Source organism: Channa argus, chromosome 8 (assembly GCF_033026475.1).
Source record: "Channa argus isolate prfri chromosome 8, Channa argus male v1.0, whole genome shotgun sequence".
Lineage (NCBI taxonomy): Eukaryota > Metazoa > Chordata > Actinopteri > Anabantiformes > Channidae > Channa > Channa argus.
The window spans coordinates 11,575,033-11,592,615 of record NC_090204.1 but is presented as its reverse complement, the minus strand read 5'-3'; the positions used below and the strand labels follow the sequence as shown (position 1 = coordinate 11,592,615).

Here is a 17,583-nt window from a genome sequence, read left to right as displayed (position 1 = left end):
TGGTCTGCAGTACAGTAGGAGTAGGTGACTACAGTAGGTGAAGTACATGTTGAGAAAATTGAACACTCTGGGAAATAAAGTAATTCACCGCACTGCAGAATTAAAAGATTGACAATATTGTGCCATAAAACAAAAATAGAAAGCTATGCAGCCATTAGATGCTTATATTAGCTTCACTTAGAAATTGGAAACAGGGAAACAACTTGAGAAATTATAGCCAGTGTGTTCCTTCGGGTTGGCGTGCAAGTTCCAGGAAGTCACTATGCCTACAGTATAAAGTGGCACAAAAACCTCTGTAAACCCACAAATGATTATTTTAAACCATTAACAGCATTTTCCATTCTTTATGCTAAACTAGCTGTAGGCTCCAGCTTCCTATTGAATGGACATACTGAACACGCACCATATGAGAGGAATCCTGCTCCAGACATTTATATTGTAAGAGTGCATTTTTCTTTCTTCCATGTCTCCTTTAGCCTGTTCCACTCAAATAAATTATGTCTCACGTGTCTCACAATGCCCACAGAGCTTGTTGCATTCAGCTCTCTGTTTTGTGGTCAGATTTAAACAGCAGCATTAAACGTAATGGAAGTAGTACAATAGAGTATTTGTCTTTCAACAGATGGAAGAAAATGAACCGCAACAATCCAAAACTCTACAACAAGAGTTCTAATAAACACTTCTCCTCATTAAAAAGCGTCATCACAGTATAAGTAGCATAGCTATTAAACAGTTTACATATAAGTAGGAGTGCAATAATTCTCCTCCACAGATACAGATTAAACAGGTAAGACATGCTATCTTACATAGCAGAGAGGGTGTGGGAGCATTAGAACATGGAGAACATGGATTCTGACATGAGGTTAGGTAAGTACATCAATAAAATGCCACATTAAAACCATGTTCATTACCTTCTATTTTTAGAAGCATCTTTATATTAACAAATTTGTCAAATTTCTCTCCAAAATCATGAACACAAGTCAATTTCAACCTTTCATTTCAACAAAATGCTTAACAAAGGACCAGTTGGAGAAGTGTCAAAGGCCAGCAAAGGGTGTTGAAAGAGAGAGAGAGAGAGAGAGAAAGAGAGTGTGTGTGTGTGTGTGTGTGTGTGTGTGTGTGTGTGTGTGTGTGTGTGTGTGTGTGTGTGTGTGTGTGTGTGTGTGTGTGTGTGTGTGTGTGTGTGTGTGTGTGTGTGTGTGTGGGTTAATCAGGAGAGTGGAACCAGCTGAGAGTGACTGGCAAGTAATAGTGGACCTGTGTGGGGCCTGTTCTTTGAACGTGGATTAACAGGTTAGATAATTTTCTTGATGATACAACATGATCCTGGACCTGTTGGTTTTTCCAAAAGTCATGTTGAGCTTATTGTCCTGGTAACAGTCTACAATCTCAAACCTATTCAGGAGCAGGGTTATTCTCAGGTCTAGTCAATGTAAACAGAGTAACCTCTCAGATTTGAACTGTGTTGGATCAGGAAGTCTATGCGGTTTCTTATGTGAGAAAACCTTTGAAATCAGGGCAAAGATAAAAAAAGATATGTGTTTATAAAATGTATACTTTAATGGAGAGAGACAGGCAGACACCTTTGTTTCCACCTCCACTTTGCTAACTTACTTTTTTATTCTTTCTCTCTGTCTTTTCTCATTAGCATGTAGGTGACATGAGAAACATGCTGATCATAGTTTCTAGCATCAACAACACCAGTCAGCCATAGCAATATGACCACCTGCCTAATTCTGAGGGTATGTTGTGGTATATGGCACCAAGCTCTCATTAGCATATTCTTTAAGACCTGTAAGCTGCAAGGTGGGGTCTCCATAGACCTGGCATGCCAGGATTTTACACAATATAAAACTAAACGTGATTCATCAGACCAGGACACCTTCTTTTGCTGTTTCCTGGTCAAACATGGGCACTTTTGTTGCACGACTTGCTCGGACCCGTTCTCTAGCCATCACAATTTGTTCCCTCTCCAAGTTGCTGAAATCCTTATGCTTGCTCAGGAAGTTACACATAGCTCAACTTCAGAAACAAAAAGGTTCACTTGTTGCTTAATATATCCCACCAACTTCCAGGTGCCACTGTAGTGAGATATGAATGTTGTTCATTTCACCTATTAGTGGTCACAATGTGATGGCTGATCGGTATTTCGTCTAGTCAACAAACCAGAGAGTGCACAGTTACAGTACCTCAGATGGTCAAATACAACTTTTCAAATTCATTTCTCAAGAGGGTTTCAAGAACTGACATAGCTGGATAACTTCCAGGATTAGAACATCCAGTACTACTCATTTGATCTTAAGGATGTTAAGCCACGATAAAGAACTGGGACTAGGAAAAATCAGATCAAACATGAGGTCAATTATGGGAAGAACAAGGACCCAACCAAACCTAAACACCAGGGTCAAAGGCCCAGATCATGACAACACTAAACACCATATTGATTCTTGTTTTTTTTCTTGCCTTCTTAACAACTTAAACCTGCCTGGCAATCAGTCAGCAATTAGGCCAATCAGGCTGGCAAACAACCAAAACAAACAGCAGGAGGGTGAGCGATGTTTGGACAGTGCTCCCATAGGCTCAGTTTGACCTCTGGATGAGGCGGCCTCATGACTAATTGGTGTTTAGGCTCAGTCACAGTCAGCACACTTCCTACTCCTGTGGGCCTTTTAAATGGCTCCATTCTCTGTGTCAAGCTCCCATTTCTCTCTCTCTCTCTCTATTGCCTCTAAGCTCTTTGTCTCTCTCCCTTTAGGCTCTCTAACTCCCCCTCTCCTCAGTCTCACTGTCTGGGCCAGAGGGAGGCACCGTGGGAGTTTAATTGCCTCCTATTTCCACGAAGCCAAGTTCATTACATTAACAGCTACAGCCCACACGGCATACTTCTAACATGCGGCAATTTGTTTTTGTATTTATTAGGCTGGCAGAGTGGCGACTTCCCGCTCAGCTGGGGGAGAGAGAGCGATTGTGGCTGGGTAAGGGAGAAGGTCAGAGGGACATCGGCAGGCACAGGCAACCAATTGTGATTCACCAGTTGGGTAAGTGAAAACATGACAAGGACGTATGGGCAAGGAACGCAAGGCCCACTTGTTTTACACAAAATTAGGGTCACTTATGTGGATGAAGAGGTGAAGGAACAATGAGGAGCAGGTTACAGGCAAGGTGTAAGCATCACATTTGACTTTTAGAATAATTGTCAATTACCAATGAATGAAATGTACTAATGTGCTTGTTGTTTTCATTTTAGGACTTCATCTTTTCCTGTTTTGGTTCATGCTTGCGGCTTTCACCAACCAACAGACAACAAACAAAGTTATCATCTTGCCAGCGAACACAGTGGAGAATTTATCAGCTGAAAAACACGTTTTTCTTTCAGGTAGAGGACAAAGTAGTATTAAAAGAAGAGTAAATGTTTAACTTATGTTAGCTATGGGGCCAGAAACACAAGTTAAACTTAATAGTTATGTGTGTCCTGGATTGTAATTTGGCATGTGTTTACTAACAGGATCTCCTTAAATATTTTATAAGCTGATAATGTTTTTTGCAGCTTGTTCTGCGGTCCTCAATTGCCCAAAATTTGTTAATGCTATTTTATTCCACAAATAAAGCAGCATTAATTATACACACCTAAATATGTGTTGAAACCTGTCTTAATCCCAACAACATATGAGTCAGATCCTCCAAGAACCGTCTCTCTTTTGCTTCCCCTAAGGATGTTTTTCTCTTCCTGCTAAATCACCAACAACAAAAGGTAGTGGACTATTATAAACAACAGTACAAATATTTCCTGTCTATACATAATCAACAGTAACAACACTGTGGAAACTTTGCATGAGCAATAAGCCTGCACTGTTTGTTTTGTTTTGTTTTTTAGAAATATTATATTAAAATATCAGAATTAATTTAGTAATATCTAACCGAGAAAATTAAATTATAGACCAGAATAACAGCTACAACACAACCCAAGAATGACATGAAGAACGCAAACCCAGGTACACTGTGTGTGTGTGTGTGTGTGTGTGTGTGTGTGTGTGTGTGTGTGTGTGTGTGTGTGTGTGTGTGTGTGCGCGCGCGCGCGCCAATATTTAATCTGTGTGTGGCGATGTGGTGGTTGAGTATTAATATGAGCAGTGTGTAGAGTTTAGCATGGATAAGAGCAATGTGGCAGTATGAGTGTTAATGAGTGTGATGGCCTGAGGAAAGAAACTGTTTCAGTGTTGTGGTTTTGGCAGACAGGGCTGTGTAGCTCCTGCCAGAAAGGGAGAAGCTACTGGTTGTTGTGTGAAGGGTGAGATTGGTCAGTGGGGATTTTATTTGTGCACATCCTGGCAGTGGAGCACCAGTGAAATTAATGTACAATAAAAGTATCAATGAAATCAAAGTACATCCTCTGCTGAGCTCCCTGAAATCAACTGTGTCATTTGCAGGGGGCCTAGCAGGGGCCCTATAAAGTCTTTCAGGTGGTTCAACACTAGTCGTTCAAAGCATTACATGACCACACACGTGAGCAATGTGGTCCTTTGGTAACATCATAAAAAACGGTCTTTTATTAATATTTTGACAATTCAGCTCTACAGCGCAGGCTACAAAACTGATATTGCAGCCAAGATATTTTATATTGTACAACCAAATTTCCAAAGTTGTTGGGAAATGTGGGCTTTGTAAAAACAGACTGCATTGCAATTAATCAATTAAATCAATTAAACGCATGTAAATTGAAGATACTACAAAGACAAAATTTCCAATGTTGAAAATGCAAATTGTGATTTTTGTTATGGTCGTATTAATACATTTGCAGGCCAGGCCAGTTTCAGGCCAGGCTGTTGTAAAACCTGTGAAATTTACCTATTTACCTACCTAGTTTTGACAACTGTACTACTGTATAGTAGAAAATCTGAATATTCTACGGCAGATTTTGAAGCATTCTCATAATTACGACATCCAAATCTTAGAGCTAGGAATGTGCTTCTGTAGGTTTCTGTTTCAGCGATATTATGTACTGTGAATGATGAAATTCTTTACATTTTCACATTATTCTAAAGTTGTTGAACTATTTAGCCAGGCAGCAGGCAACATTGTTTTATGATTTGCATTATTGCATTGTGTAATTTGTTTACATGTTACACAGCATCCCTATGTTTTTGGAAACGGCTTTACTTTGGCAGTGAACTAACAAAACTCCAATAAATCAGATCACCAAAGACCAATAGCCATGCTGTGAATGGTATACTTATAGGAGCAGTTGCATCCATTGTTTGGCTGGTAGTCCAGACACAAAGAAAGACAGAGGAAAGAATTGTACATTAGCCTCTCCCAACTCTATGCTTACATTCCCAGCATGATGTAGAAAGTGATTACGACATGCACAAGCACACACGCATGGGTCCATTCATGAATTTGTCACTGTCCAGCCCACTAAATGTAAAGTTCACACAGTGCTCACAATCTGTCATGACACACACATCTCTTTCATAAATCTAAAGTTCCCAGTTTGCTAAACATTTTTGCAATGAGATGTATGTACAGGACTGGAGAAACAAGGACAGTTAAAAATAGGTTTCTAAGAATTCTTGTTGCAAAAGGGTGAATCCTCCTCAAATCCCTCTGTGTTGAAATTCAGAGACAATATGTACCCTTTATTCTTGTGCAATGGCTGTGTTCATACTGTAAGAAAAACACCAACTAATCTAAAACAGCAGCACTAAGTGAATCTTCTCAAAACCTCATGAGAACCACAGAGGAAAGTAAGCAATATAGACAATGAGTAAGAGAGCAAGACAGAAAATCTGGAAAAAGAAATAAGAAACATAGAATTATACTTTATGACATAAGGAAGGTAACGGTAGAAAACAGGAAGATAGAGACAGAGAGAGAAAGAGAGAGAGAGTGAGAGAGAGAGATCCAAGCCACTGGCCAGCATGAGTGAGTGTCTCTGAAAATGGATATGAAGGCGGATGAGCCACGCCAGCCTCCTCTGACCACATTAACAAAACCTAATGGAACGGCTGGCTCCAAGAGGCCCCGTCATCCATTATCTGACTGTTGTCCCGCGCAACCAAATAGGTTCACGGTCTCAGTGGCTACAGCTCAACTGTCGTACACTATCTTTTCCCTTTTTCTTTGTCTTATATCCACTCGCTTTAATAAAAATGATTGGTAAATCAGTTGCCTAGAACGTTAAGATGGCATGGTAATGACATGGAGGACCTGCTCCATAGGTTTTGAAAGACCACTATTGTGTGCAGATGGTGGTGTCTGTGTGAAGAGCGCTCCCTCTTACAGTATATCTTTGGTATTGTGTGATTCTGACCTTGTCGTTGAACGATTTAAACACCTCAGTGTGGCCAGTGTTTGAGCAACCTGCCAGTGTGGTGAGAAAATGACAGCATCCTCCGAGAATGGGAAGGGTCCATAAAGGGAGGAGTAAGGGGAGGTTCTTACATAGGCATGCTACACAAGAATTGCTAACTTACTACTGGTTAGCTAATCTCTCATTAATCCGGTACTTACCCACATACACACACACACTGACTGCACCTTTTGTATGTTCACACAGAGAAAGTGTTTTACTGCGGTCGGGGGTCAGGAGCTAAGGCTGGTGTGATTCAGGACATTCCCAGGAGTCCTCGAAAGAAATGAGGGCACTGAACAGCTCAAGTATTGTTTGTACAGTGTGTGTCTGTGTGTGTGTTCTTCTGAGTCTTCGCTGTGCTGTACACACTATCATGTTTTGAAATAATGTTTACATTATTGCACAGGGCGACAATATGTGCAAAAGTGACCCTCATGAATTTGAATTTTGAGGAATTAGTGTCTTGTGACATGACTGCCCCTGTACCTCTCAAGCACGATCCACACTAGAATATAATTTCCCAGTTGTAGCAATTGTTCTTTTCTACTCATGTCTTTATGTTGAGCTGTAGTTTTTCCTTCACTCAGATGGCAAGTCATCCGAGTGGCTCACCAGATGATCATTACAGTGACTTCAACGTCCACGCTAAATTGGTTTTGTGCTTTGTTTGCTGCTTGCCCTCTCACCAGCCTGGGCATGGAAGACTCATACAACAGGAAATAATGACGCCAATGTCCATTAAGTTGGATGGCAGGACATCATATCAGCATTAATCTCCCACTTAGCAGAGCAGCCCCAGGAGAAAGAGAGAGGGAGAGGCGGAGAGAGGGGAGAAAGGGAGAGCATGATTTTCAGCTCTTCCCACCTGAACTGAGGCTTTCAATTTCTACTGCTATTTTTTATTATTATAAAGCTTTAGGCAGAAGGCCTGGTGAAAACAAGTAGAGTTTGGTGATCATATCATCTTTCCACTAGGATAGGCCAGATTGTGTTTTCAAATGGAAATACTACATTTCTAGTTTCTGTTCCTTAGTTTGAAATCACAGTTCTCCTATGAAAACTATTACCTTAAAAGTTACAAATGTTAAAGTTCAAACTATTTTTTAATTCACATTGTCTCATTGTCTTAGTATTTGTTCTCAAGGTAAAACTTGGCCTAGTATGAATGTGCATCATGCTCATAATTCTAATGGCAATTCACGCGTCCATAGCCTAGTGCTACAGACTATACTGTCATATTTAGTTTATTAGTGGACAAAGTATAAATGTATATTATAATATAATTTTTTTGCCTTAGCTCTAATGTCAGATCTTGTGGTTAACAAACATAGGAACTAACAATGGTTAATTAACTAATGATTGCAGCTGAACCGAACAGAAATCCTAAAATGAAGGGTTTTCTATGGATTAACTGTTTGAAACATTTATATTGATGGAAATATATAAATTTTTTGAAAAGGTAAAATGAAAGTATTTCAAGTATTTTTGAAAACCTGGTTAAATCCCTGTTTGTGCTCGGAGTGCGTTTGATGTGGACAAAAAGGGATACTGAAATGAGTTGATTGGTTCTGGTTGTCTGGTGGAACAGCGCCCCTTAGTGTCGCAAAATAATACACCAGCCTGCGTTTATAGCTGTCCTAAAATATTTCTGAAGGACCCTTAAATTACCTCAGTTTGAAATTTCTAATGATTCAATTAATAGTTTACACATAAAATAGTATTTTTTTGTACACATTATAATATATTTCTTCATTTTCGAAAACATGCAGTGTTGAATGTGTTTTTGTCACGGTCCGAGTAACAGGTCGTCCAGGTTTTTGCCTGATTAGAATTATTTGTCAGTAGCTCCGGTTGCTAAACAGAGTTTCCTCTGCTGTCGGTTACTGAGAGCGGTGACAGCTGAAAATATTATTGTATCCTGCTGTCTGAGCTCATTACAGCCGCCACAATGTTCGAAGAGGCCAGCGAAGTGTTTGATAACATGTTTAAATCGTCGTTTCCCCTTACTTTCATTGTGTTTATACCCGCGGTTTTGATCTTGGTGTCACCGCTCCCGGCCGAGGCGGCACATGAGTTCACGGTTTACCGCATGCAGCAGTACGACCTGCAGGGGCAGCCCTACGGTAAGTCAGCTGTTTCTGCAGCGTATTACTCGAGAAGGCATTTAAACCCTACCATATTCACTTGCACAGCTATTAGATCGGCAAACAACAGACCTCTGAATCTAGCCTTGTTGTCGTTTTCATCTAGCGTTAAGTTTCCTGAAGTAGCATTTCAATGACAACATGCAGGGTCGCAACAGCTAGCAGCTAATGTAGCTTAGCTTGCTACGAGGCAGAATTACGCTAGTACATCATTAATTCTTTAGATTATACATTCTCAAACTCGAGTCCCTACATTTATAAGCTTTTAATAAACTAAACGATTACCTAATTTGTTATACAGATAACCAACTAAACATCTTCCTTAATGTGGGCATAAAGCAGATCAGATTGGTTCCGTTTTCTAATCCCGCTTTTTATTATAATGGAATGGTTTGTAAGATTGTGAAAGGTGGAGAAGGATATTTTAATACTATTTATAAAGTGAGAGTGAGTTTAATTATTGATATTAAGCTTTCTAGTCGGGAAGGAATTGCCTACTGGGGACGCACTTTGACACTTATGTCCATTGTTTCTGGAAAGTTTTGGATGGAAATGAATGGAATCTGCTTTTCCCAAGTCTTTATTTAACATCTTTGTCAAGAAACACAGTATATTTTATCATCATCCTTGAGAAAAAGTATTTGTTTTAAGTATTTGTTTCAGAGTAATAGTAAGGGCATGTGATCTGTGCCCTTTCATGTTTCCATAAAGACAGGAATTAATGTATCATTTCTGATCATTGTATCTGGTTTCTTCAGGTACCAGAAATGCCATCCTGAACACTGAGGCTCGTACTGTGGAGGCAGAGGTACTAAGTCGTCGCTGTGTTATCATGCGGTTGGCAGACTTCTCCTATGAAAAATACCAGAAAGCCCTGCGCCAGTCAGCAGGGGCTGTGGTCATTATCCTGCCCAAAAACATGTCTGCTATGCCCCAGGACATAGTGCAGGTAACAACAGTTTTTTAAAACTCAGTGTTAGTTTCTCATTTTATTGTGTGTTTAAGTAAAATACAGTATTTTATATAACCCTTTACTACCTATTGGCTCTCAAACTACTTTACACTGCTTCTCATTCACCCATTTGCACTCATAATCACATACGCACTCGCACACCAATGGGGGAGCTGCTGTGCAGCTGGCCAACACTCACGGGGAGCAGCTAAGTTCGTGTCTTGCTCAAGGACATTTCGACATGAGACGGGAGGAGCCGAGGAGGAGCCCTTTAAAATTCAGAAAGGAAATTGTGTGATATTTTGAAAGCTACCTGTGATATGTGAACAACCAAAAAGAAATAGGTTCATATGTGGGTGTGGGTGCAACTTTTACAGTTGGGTGCAAAAGTTTGCATCCTACTGTTTTAAAATGTCAAATAAACTAAAAGATTTTCCTTCATGAACATAATATCTACACATTCAGTTAATACAATTGTTATTACATCAGAAATGTAACTTATTGTTTTATTAATTTATGAAGCCAGCTTTTGCACCAATACGATTTTCATTATTTTACTATTACTTTTGTTTATACACTCCTCGATTTTTTTTTTTTTTCTTATGATGGTATTTGTATTAGCTAGTTGTGCACTCTTGTTATGTTAGGGAAAATGTTCTTTCGTGATAAGAAATAAAATAATGAAATTATAATAGTGAAAAGGTTTGCACTCCCTCTAATAATTAAAATCTTTTTTTGGTGAAATGACAATTGAACTAATTGAAATTGCATTGAGAATTATGTTGAGTCTTCGTTTTAGGCTTTCTGCCTTTGTAAAATAAGGGGATGAAAGCTTTGGCGCCCGACTGAGTGGTAGTAATTTATATATTTGTAGCTAAAGAACAAGAAAAAAACATTGCCATTTGTGTTTTTCTGATATTCTTTATACATGCTTTCTGTTTTGCCCTCAGCATTTGATAATGCGTGGGAGTTCCAGCTACAACCTTGTATTTGTCAGTCACAAAACAGTGACTGAACCACAATTACTCATCAACTACAAGATTGTTTTTTTTTGGATTTAATTGTCTTTTTCTAGGGCACTTGGTTTTTAAATTATTTTGACAGCACCTTCTTCCTTATTTTTGTGTATGCCATGCTAATGTACAATCATCATCCAACATCATCCCACCTTGAATTTGCAACGTACAGTGTGAATGTTAGCTTTGAAAAGCACACTGCACACATTGGAACTATACTCCCCACTGCATGAGTTGGATTATGAGTCTTTCTGAAAAACTGCAGCAGTAGGCATTTGATGAGTTACTCATTTGGTATCATAGCCTAAAGCTTTTTATTTTGAATCATTGCAGAGACAGATTTTACAGGTAAAATCCTAGGAAAATATGGTTTCTCTTGTTAGTGTCTTCATTTAAGATCGTTGAAACAGAACTTTCATCAGATTTGACATCTCACTTTTAATCCATAAGATTGTCAAATTGCTTTTCCTTTGTAGCAGTTTATGGAGCTGGAGCCCGAGCTACTCGCTACTGAGACCATTGTCCCGGTTTATTTTGCCATGGAGGATGAAGAGCTTCTGTCCATCTACACCCAAACACTAACCTCTTCATCATCCCAGGGCTCTTTATCAGCAGCTGAAGGTAGACCCTGAGTCCCGTTTGACTAAACTTGCGCTTATGAAATACTGTTTTCTGATTGTTTCTGTTTCACTGCTTTTATGTAAAGTAGATGAATAGGAAGACATTTAGAATGTAAAAAGTCCACTCTTAAAGTCATAGGGCTTGTGTTTTGGGCTTATTTCAGACATTTGAGTACAATAAAGGAAGATGGATTTCTTAATTTATGTTGTCTTTTCTATAGTGCTGCTGCACACGGCCACAGCCAATGGCTTCCAAATGGTCACCAGTGGAGCCCAGAGTAAAGCTGTAAGTGACTGGGCCATCACCAGTTTGGAGGTGAGAAACATGAAACATGAAATCAAAACACTTTTTTTAGGCAATATTTCAAATCATGTGGCAACTTTCCCATTTGTTTGCTGTTCCAAATCATTGCTGTTCATGAAGAGATTTTGCTTTGCTCATTGTTTTTAATTGAACAATTGGAGACGTGAAGTAGACAAACTGGTGTTACCTCAAGATTTGTTTATTAAGCTTGAGCGTTGAGGACAGGCTGAGGTTTTTCTGTGTTTAGGAGCTTAACTGTCACTTTCAGTCACTGCAACATTGCACAGTTTTATAAACAAATTGACACTGGTTTAAAACTGCAGAACTAAATACATTCTGTTTCTGCTGTCTTTGGCCTAATGAGTCTATTCTTGCTATTTTCCAGGGTCGTTTAGCTGGAGTTGGAGGAGAGGACTTGCCCACTATAGTTGTGGTGGCTCACTATGACTCCTTTGGTGTTGCTCCAGTATGTTCATTTTTAACATGTCATCCCTGACACCTTTAAACGATTTAGGGAATTTTTTGGCATTAGCTGATGAGTGCAAAAAGTCAAACTTTTTATTCTAAAAGTTCAGAAAATAACAGCAAAGGCCAGTTCATACTGTTCATGTCTGCATGTTCTCTCCAGTATCTGTGAATTCAATTTGTTGTTGTATAAGTCCATGAGGATGAGAACAGACTGTAAACCCCGTGCAGCCTAAAAAAGGGACTTGTGCATTGTCTATACCTGTATCTGAAAAGTAAAGTTATAAGTAAAAAAGTAAAGTTATATTTTTTAAATACTGTTTATACTTTTTTTTTTTCATTATTCCATATCCTTCATTTACGACAAACAAAAAGAGCTCTTCTTCATGACATGGCCATTGTCTAAAGTTGCCATCATGTTTTTCAGTGTGCATGTGTGTACATGTACGCATCGCGAGTTGTAATATGAATAGAAGTACAAATCCAATCAAATTTAATCTCTGTGTGGGTGTTTGTTCATTCGTTTTCAGTGGTTGTCATACGGAGCAGACTCAAACGCCAGTGGAGTGTCCATGTTGCTAGAGCTGGCTCGTCTCTTCTCGAAACTCTATACCTACAAAAGGACACATGCTGGGTGAATATTGACCTTTGGCCTTGTCCCCTTGCGCACACAGATTCCTCCTGATTCTCTGAATCTTTTGATGATATTATTTACTGTAGATGGTGTGATATTCAAAGTGTTCTCAATTTTACATTGAACATTTCTGGTGCAGTTTATCACAGATTGGAGAACCTCTGTCCATCTTTACATTTGAAAGGCTCTGTCTCTCTGAAATGCTCCTTTTGTACCCAGTCATGTGGCTGACCTGTTGCCAATTAACCTAATTAGTTTAGAAATGTTTGTTCCCCTTGTTCCAACTTTTTTGAGATGTGTTGCTGCCATCAAATCCAAAATGAGGTATCTATCATGAATAAAATATGGGTCGATGAGATTTGCAAATCATTGCATTTGTATTTAGGTTTTACACATCTTAACTTTTTTGGAATTGGGGTTATAGTTTCACACATGATCCTTCATTGGATTTTTACAATATTATTGTCTTCAACTCATGAATCAGTTTTGTTGCTTTTCCAGGTATAATCTGCTTTTCTTTGTGTCTGGTGGAGGGAAGTTTAACTACCAGGGCACAAAACGTTGGCTGGAGGAGAATCTGGACCACACAGGTACTGTATAATATTGTCCCATACTAAGTTGAATATAGAGGATAATATAATGTTTGTTTGTTTTTTAGCTAGATTTGGTCAAAACATTATTCGTGTCTCAATTATTGTGAAGATTATTTAAGCTTTTTGATGTGAAAGTAAATTTCAGTACCAGTTTTATTCCACTAAATGACTGAACTCACTGAAAACTCAAGTTGTAACAGAGCAGAATGACTCTATTTTCCTTTCCTTTCACTTACAGTAACTTGTGTAACATAACTTCTGGCCTTTCCTTTCTCACATTGTCAATATTCATTAACTTTTCTGTTGTACCTCTTGCTGTCTTCAACAACAGACTCTAGTCTGCTGCAGGACAATGTAGCCTTCGTGTTGTGTTTGGACACACTAGGGAATGGTGACTCGTTGCACCTCCATGTGTCCAAACCTCCTAAAGAGGGAACTCCTCAGTTTTCTCTGCTTAAAGAGCTTGAGATGGTGAGTACTAGTGAGACTTCATACACTTCAGTCTAATCACCAGTTTTCTGTCACTCAGTCACCTGGGACCTTTAATCTCCCACTAGAATCCTGCATTCAACACAATAAAGTCCATTTGTGTTTGTAGCATATAATTTACAGTGGTGTTTGAGAGTTTGTGATTCTTTTAGAGTTTTCTTTATTACATCATCATGGCCAGATAAAGTCTGAACCCAGATAAAAGGAACTCAATTAATCAAACTAGACAAAAGATAAAGTTTTTAATTTCTTAATGTCAAGAATAATCCAATTAGAAACAATAATGTGTGGCACAAGTATGTGACGCTATCACTTCCTTATAGGTGGTTAGTCAGTTCCCAGAGGTCAAGTTCTCCATGGTCCACAAGAAAATCAATCTGGCCGATGACATGCTGGCCTGGGAGCACGAGCGCTTCGGGATCCGCCGGCTGCCGGCCTTTACTCTGTCCCATCTGCCTTCACACCGTCTGGCTCAGCGCTCCAGCATCATGGACGTGCGGTCAGTGTCCCCCTCCTCTCGCCACGGGGCGGGAGAGCCCACTGCTGGGTGGGTTCATTACTGGAAGTCTCTGAATCACCCAAAATAATTAGCTTTTGTTAAAGCTGCATTCATTTATGTCATAAGTATTAGAAAACCATTTCCACCCACCCCTCCTGATCCATTGTGCTTTGTCATGATCTTTACCTCCCCTCATGGATTGATGTGCTTTAAGGATCAAATCAGCAAATAGTGTTGATCATCCATTACCTTATTAATGCTCCTATATCTTTTAGCGTGTCTGCGAGTAAACCATTTTATCTGTTGTGTTTGCACTTGAACTACCAAAGCAATTTCCCATCTCTCCCTTGTTGCTAAGGGTTTCTAGTTCCACCTCAAACAGTTTGAAGCTCTGACTGTCTCTGAACTTGGTTTACAGGCCTCATGTAGATGTGAAGAAGCTCAGTAGGAACACCAAGGTGGTAGCTGAGGCGCTAGCCAGGGTCATCTACAACCTCACAGAGAAGGTATGAGCTGAATGTATCAGAAACACTGAACATTATACCTGCTTTCTGCCTGTGTTGTGACCTTTTTGTTGTCCTGGGCCTTGACTTCACAGGGAGCTCCTGGAGACCTGCAGATATTCACTGAGCAAATGGTAAGTCACAAAACGTACCTGCCCTTCTGATAATCCATTCAGATGTAGTCAGTGGTGCAGGTTAAAGCAGTGGTGGTTTAGGTTTCTGGTTAATTCAAGAACATCAGTTGAATATGAGTTCTGTAACATCAGCAGGTGCAGGAGGAGCAGCTTTCAGCTGTGGTGGACTGGCTCACTGCGCAGCCCCGAGCTGCCCAGCTGGTGGACAAAGACAGCAGTGTAGTGTCCACTCTGGAATATCACCTTGGTCGCTACCTTAAGGATGTCAAGAGACACTACGTCAAAGCTGACAAAAGGTAAAGTCAAGATAAACATATAATTATGTGTCTACAATGACGTTTACAGAAAAGAGACGTTTTTCATATTCTTCAGAAGTATCTGCCACACATTTAAATATGGAGTCTCTTTTTCATTTTATAATATTTTTCATTTCATCTAACATATTCTTGAATCACAATCACAATATTGAAAATTTCAACTTGCAGAATCTCTTCGGCTAATTTCCTGGAATGACTGGAATGTTTTACTATTTAATTTACATTCTGCTGAGTTTCTGCTCATAATATATAAGTGACCGCTTTACTTTTCTCTCCCTCAGGGATCCAGAGTTTGTTTTCTACGACCAGCTCAAGCAGACGATGAATGCTTACAGGTACACTTTGATGAACTTGTCCTTTGCCTCTAAAAAGCTTTAGAGGCAATATGAGCTTTTAGTCCAGCTCATATTGATTTATCTACTTTATAAAATATCTCCAGCTCACAACTGACAGTGAAGTAGTGAAGCAGCCTCATCTGGTTTCAATTTATCTTCAGTCTTCTTTTAAAGTCCAAAAATTTACAAATTGGCAATAAAGCCATGTCTAATTGAAGTACTTTTTTATGCTCACTCTGTTTTTACCTCTCTGCCTCAGAGTGAAGCCTGCTATTTTTGACCTGCTGCTGGCAGTCTGCATTGCAGCCTACTTAGGGGCAATGTATCTGGCTATCCAGGTAAGTCTTTGTAGTCATGCAGTGGTCTGTAACTTTCGAACTTGCTGTCACATTGTACGTGATGATTTTTCCCCATCTATTTCATGTTGCACTACAGACTCTTTTGCAAACTTTGACCATGACAATAGTTGAAATGAATAAATTCATTGCCAGTAGATCATCTTAAAGGCTGCAGCCACATGTTAGGTACACTAGGTACACAAAGGTTAATTCCACACTTGCTGCCAAAGGTGCTTTAATAAAGTATTAAGCACATACTTATCTACATGTGATATTTCAGTTTTTTATATTTAATACATTTACAAACATTTCTAAAATTCTGTTTTCACTTTCACATTATGGGGTACTGAGTGTAAATGAATGACAAAAATAATGAATTCAAACAACTATAGATTAAGGCTGCAACATGTCAAAATTGATATGCACCAGTGACTACGATGTGGCCAAGTTATGGGGATATGTCTGTACGTGGGTAGTCGATTCATTAGACAAAAACACAGTCATACAGTTACTCTTTGGTAATATTATGGTGGATGTGTACTTCCTCAAAAACAAGGATGTGTGTCAGAATACCAAAATATATATAAGGTGAAGGGGTCTGAAAAACTTTCCGAATGCACTGTAAATGTGCAGATGTCTGGTAATGTTTTCTCTTCTTTGGAATCATTAAAATGAAAACTGTCTCTTTGCAGAACTTCGGATTCCTGTATGGTGTTGTACGCAAAATCACCCAGCCCAAGGCCAAGGCTCACTAAACCAACCCAACACTTGTTTTTTTTCCTCAAGACTTCACCTTTTTCTTAAATTAATAAAACTCTAGCCAGGAAGAACACAGACACTGGTCCAAGTTGCTGTTCTCCGGATTGTTTTTGAACCAGCAGAATCAGTTTAATTTCCTTCATAATCCACAAACTACAGTATGATGTCAGATCCTGTCCTGCTGCCAGCTTAACCCACATGGTCTCATGGGCCAGAATAATCAGGAATCCTCTCGTCTCAGCAGATGTCTTGTCACTCATTTCAGATAATCCCTCACATTGGAATATTTCATCATTTGGCTCTTATGAGAGATGCAAAACATCTGCCCTGACCTCAGAGATGTTGGTTGAGATTTAGTGCGAGTCTATGATGTTGCTGTATCACTGATCACTGTACATTCCTGTTCTCAGCATACAAGTGATCTTTCTGCCAAACCGACAACGTGTGTTGTCTCGGCAGCTAGAGGAAGAAACAGACTATACAGAGTTTAGCCCATTATTATTGAAGGATAGGTTCACATTTTAAAATTGATAACTGCAGTTTAATTATCTTTTCACATATTGCTTAGGCCTATTTGTCTCCATATACTCACTGTAGGAATGGAGATCTGAATTGGACATAAAAGATCACAGCAACCACCACTCGTGTTATTGTAAATGTGGCCAAGTTCTATGTTAAAATCCTAAATAATGTGAACTTATCCTTTATGGCTTATAAACCGTTTACATAAAAGAGAAGTTGTTTAAATAAAATGTGAAGTAGTGTTAATCCAGATTGTAGTAAATTTATTAAAAGAAAAATTGAACTTAATGGTAAATGTAGATTCCACCTTTTGCTTTTTGTGTAAGATCTTTCAGTGGGTGAGGTTTGATTCACTGTTGCTGTGTGACTGATTTTACTGCTCTATTTTCCCCCTTCAATTAAATTGAGAAAGTGACATGCATCAAGCTTGTTTTCTTATCTAATCAGAGCATGTGCTTAGTAGTGCAGTAGTGACACATGACAAGATGAAACTCGCCATTTGCGTCTTTTTTTAACAGCAGAAAATGTGGTGCTGAGTGTAGAAAAGTATAAATCAGGAAGCTGTATGAGTTTGGTCAAGCCAGAACTGCATTACTTATACATTAGA

The 17,583-nt window shown here is 39.2% G+C and overlaps 1 protein-coding gene across 3 annotated transcripts; it reads left to right on the top strand.

Moving 5' to 3' along the window:
• Positions 1-8,181: 8,181 nt before the first annotated feature.
• Positions 8,182-17,397, top strand: ncln (nicalin). 3 transcript variants are annotated; one of them, XM_067512484.1, is made up of 15 exons: positions 8,182-8,475; positions 9,255-9,445; positions 10,944-11,085; positions 11,306-11,400; positions 11,774-11,854; positions 12,384-12,487; positions 12,989-13,077; positions 13,412-13,551; positions 13,893-14,116; positions 14,487-14,574; positions 14,667-14,705; positions 14,838-15,001; positions 15,304-15,357; positions 15,617-15,695; positions 16,388-17,397. In XM_067512484.1, exons 1-15 carry the CDS (start codon positions 8,301-8,303, stop codon positions 16,448-16,450), a joined length of 1,728 nt encoding a protein of 575 aa, XP_067368585.1. In that variant the 5' UTR covers positions 8,182-8,300; the 3' UTR covers positions 16,451-17,397. The 3 variants fall into 3 exon arrangements, with proteins under 3 accessions (XP_067368585.1, XP_067368586.1, XP_067368584.1); XM_067512485.1 differs by having other exon boundaries at positions 8,183-8,475; positions 10,941-11,085; positions 13,893-14,068; XM_067512483.1 differs by having other exon boundaries at positions 8,184-8,475; positions 10,941-11,085.
• Positions 17,398-17,583: the final 186 nt, after the last annotated feature.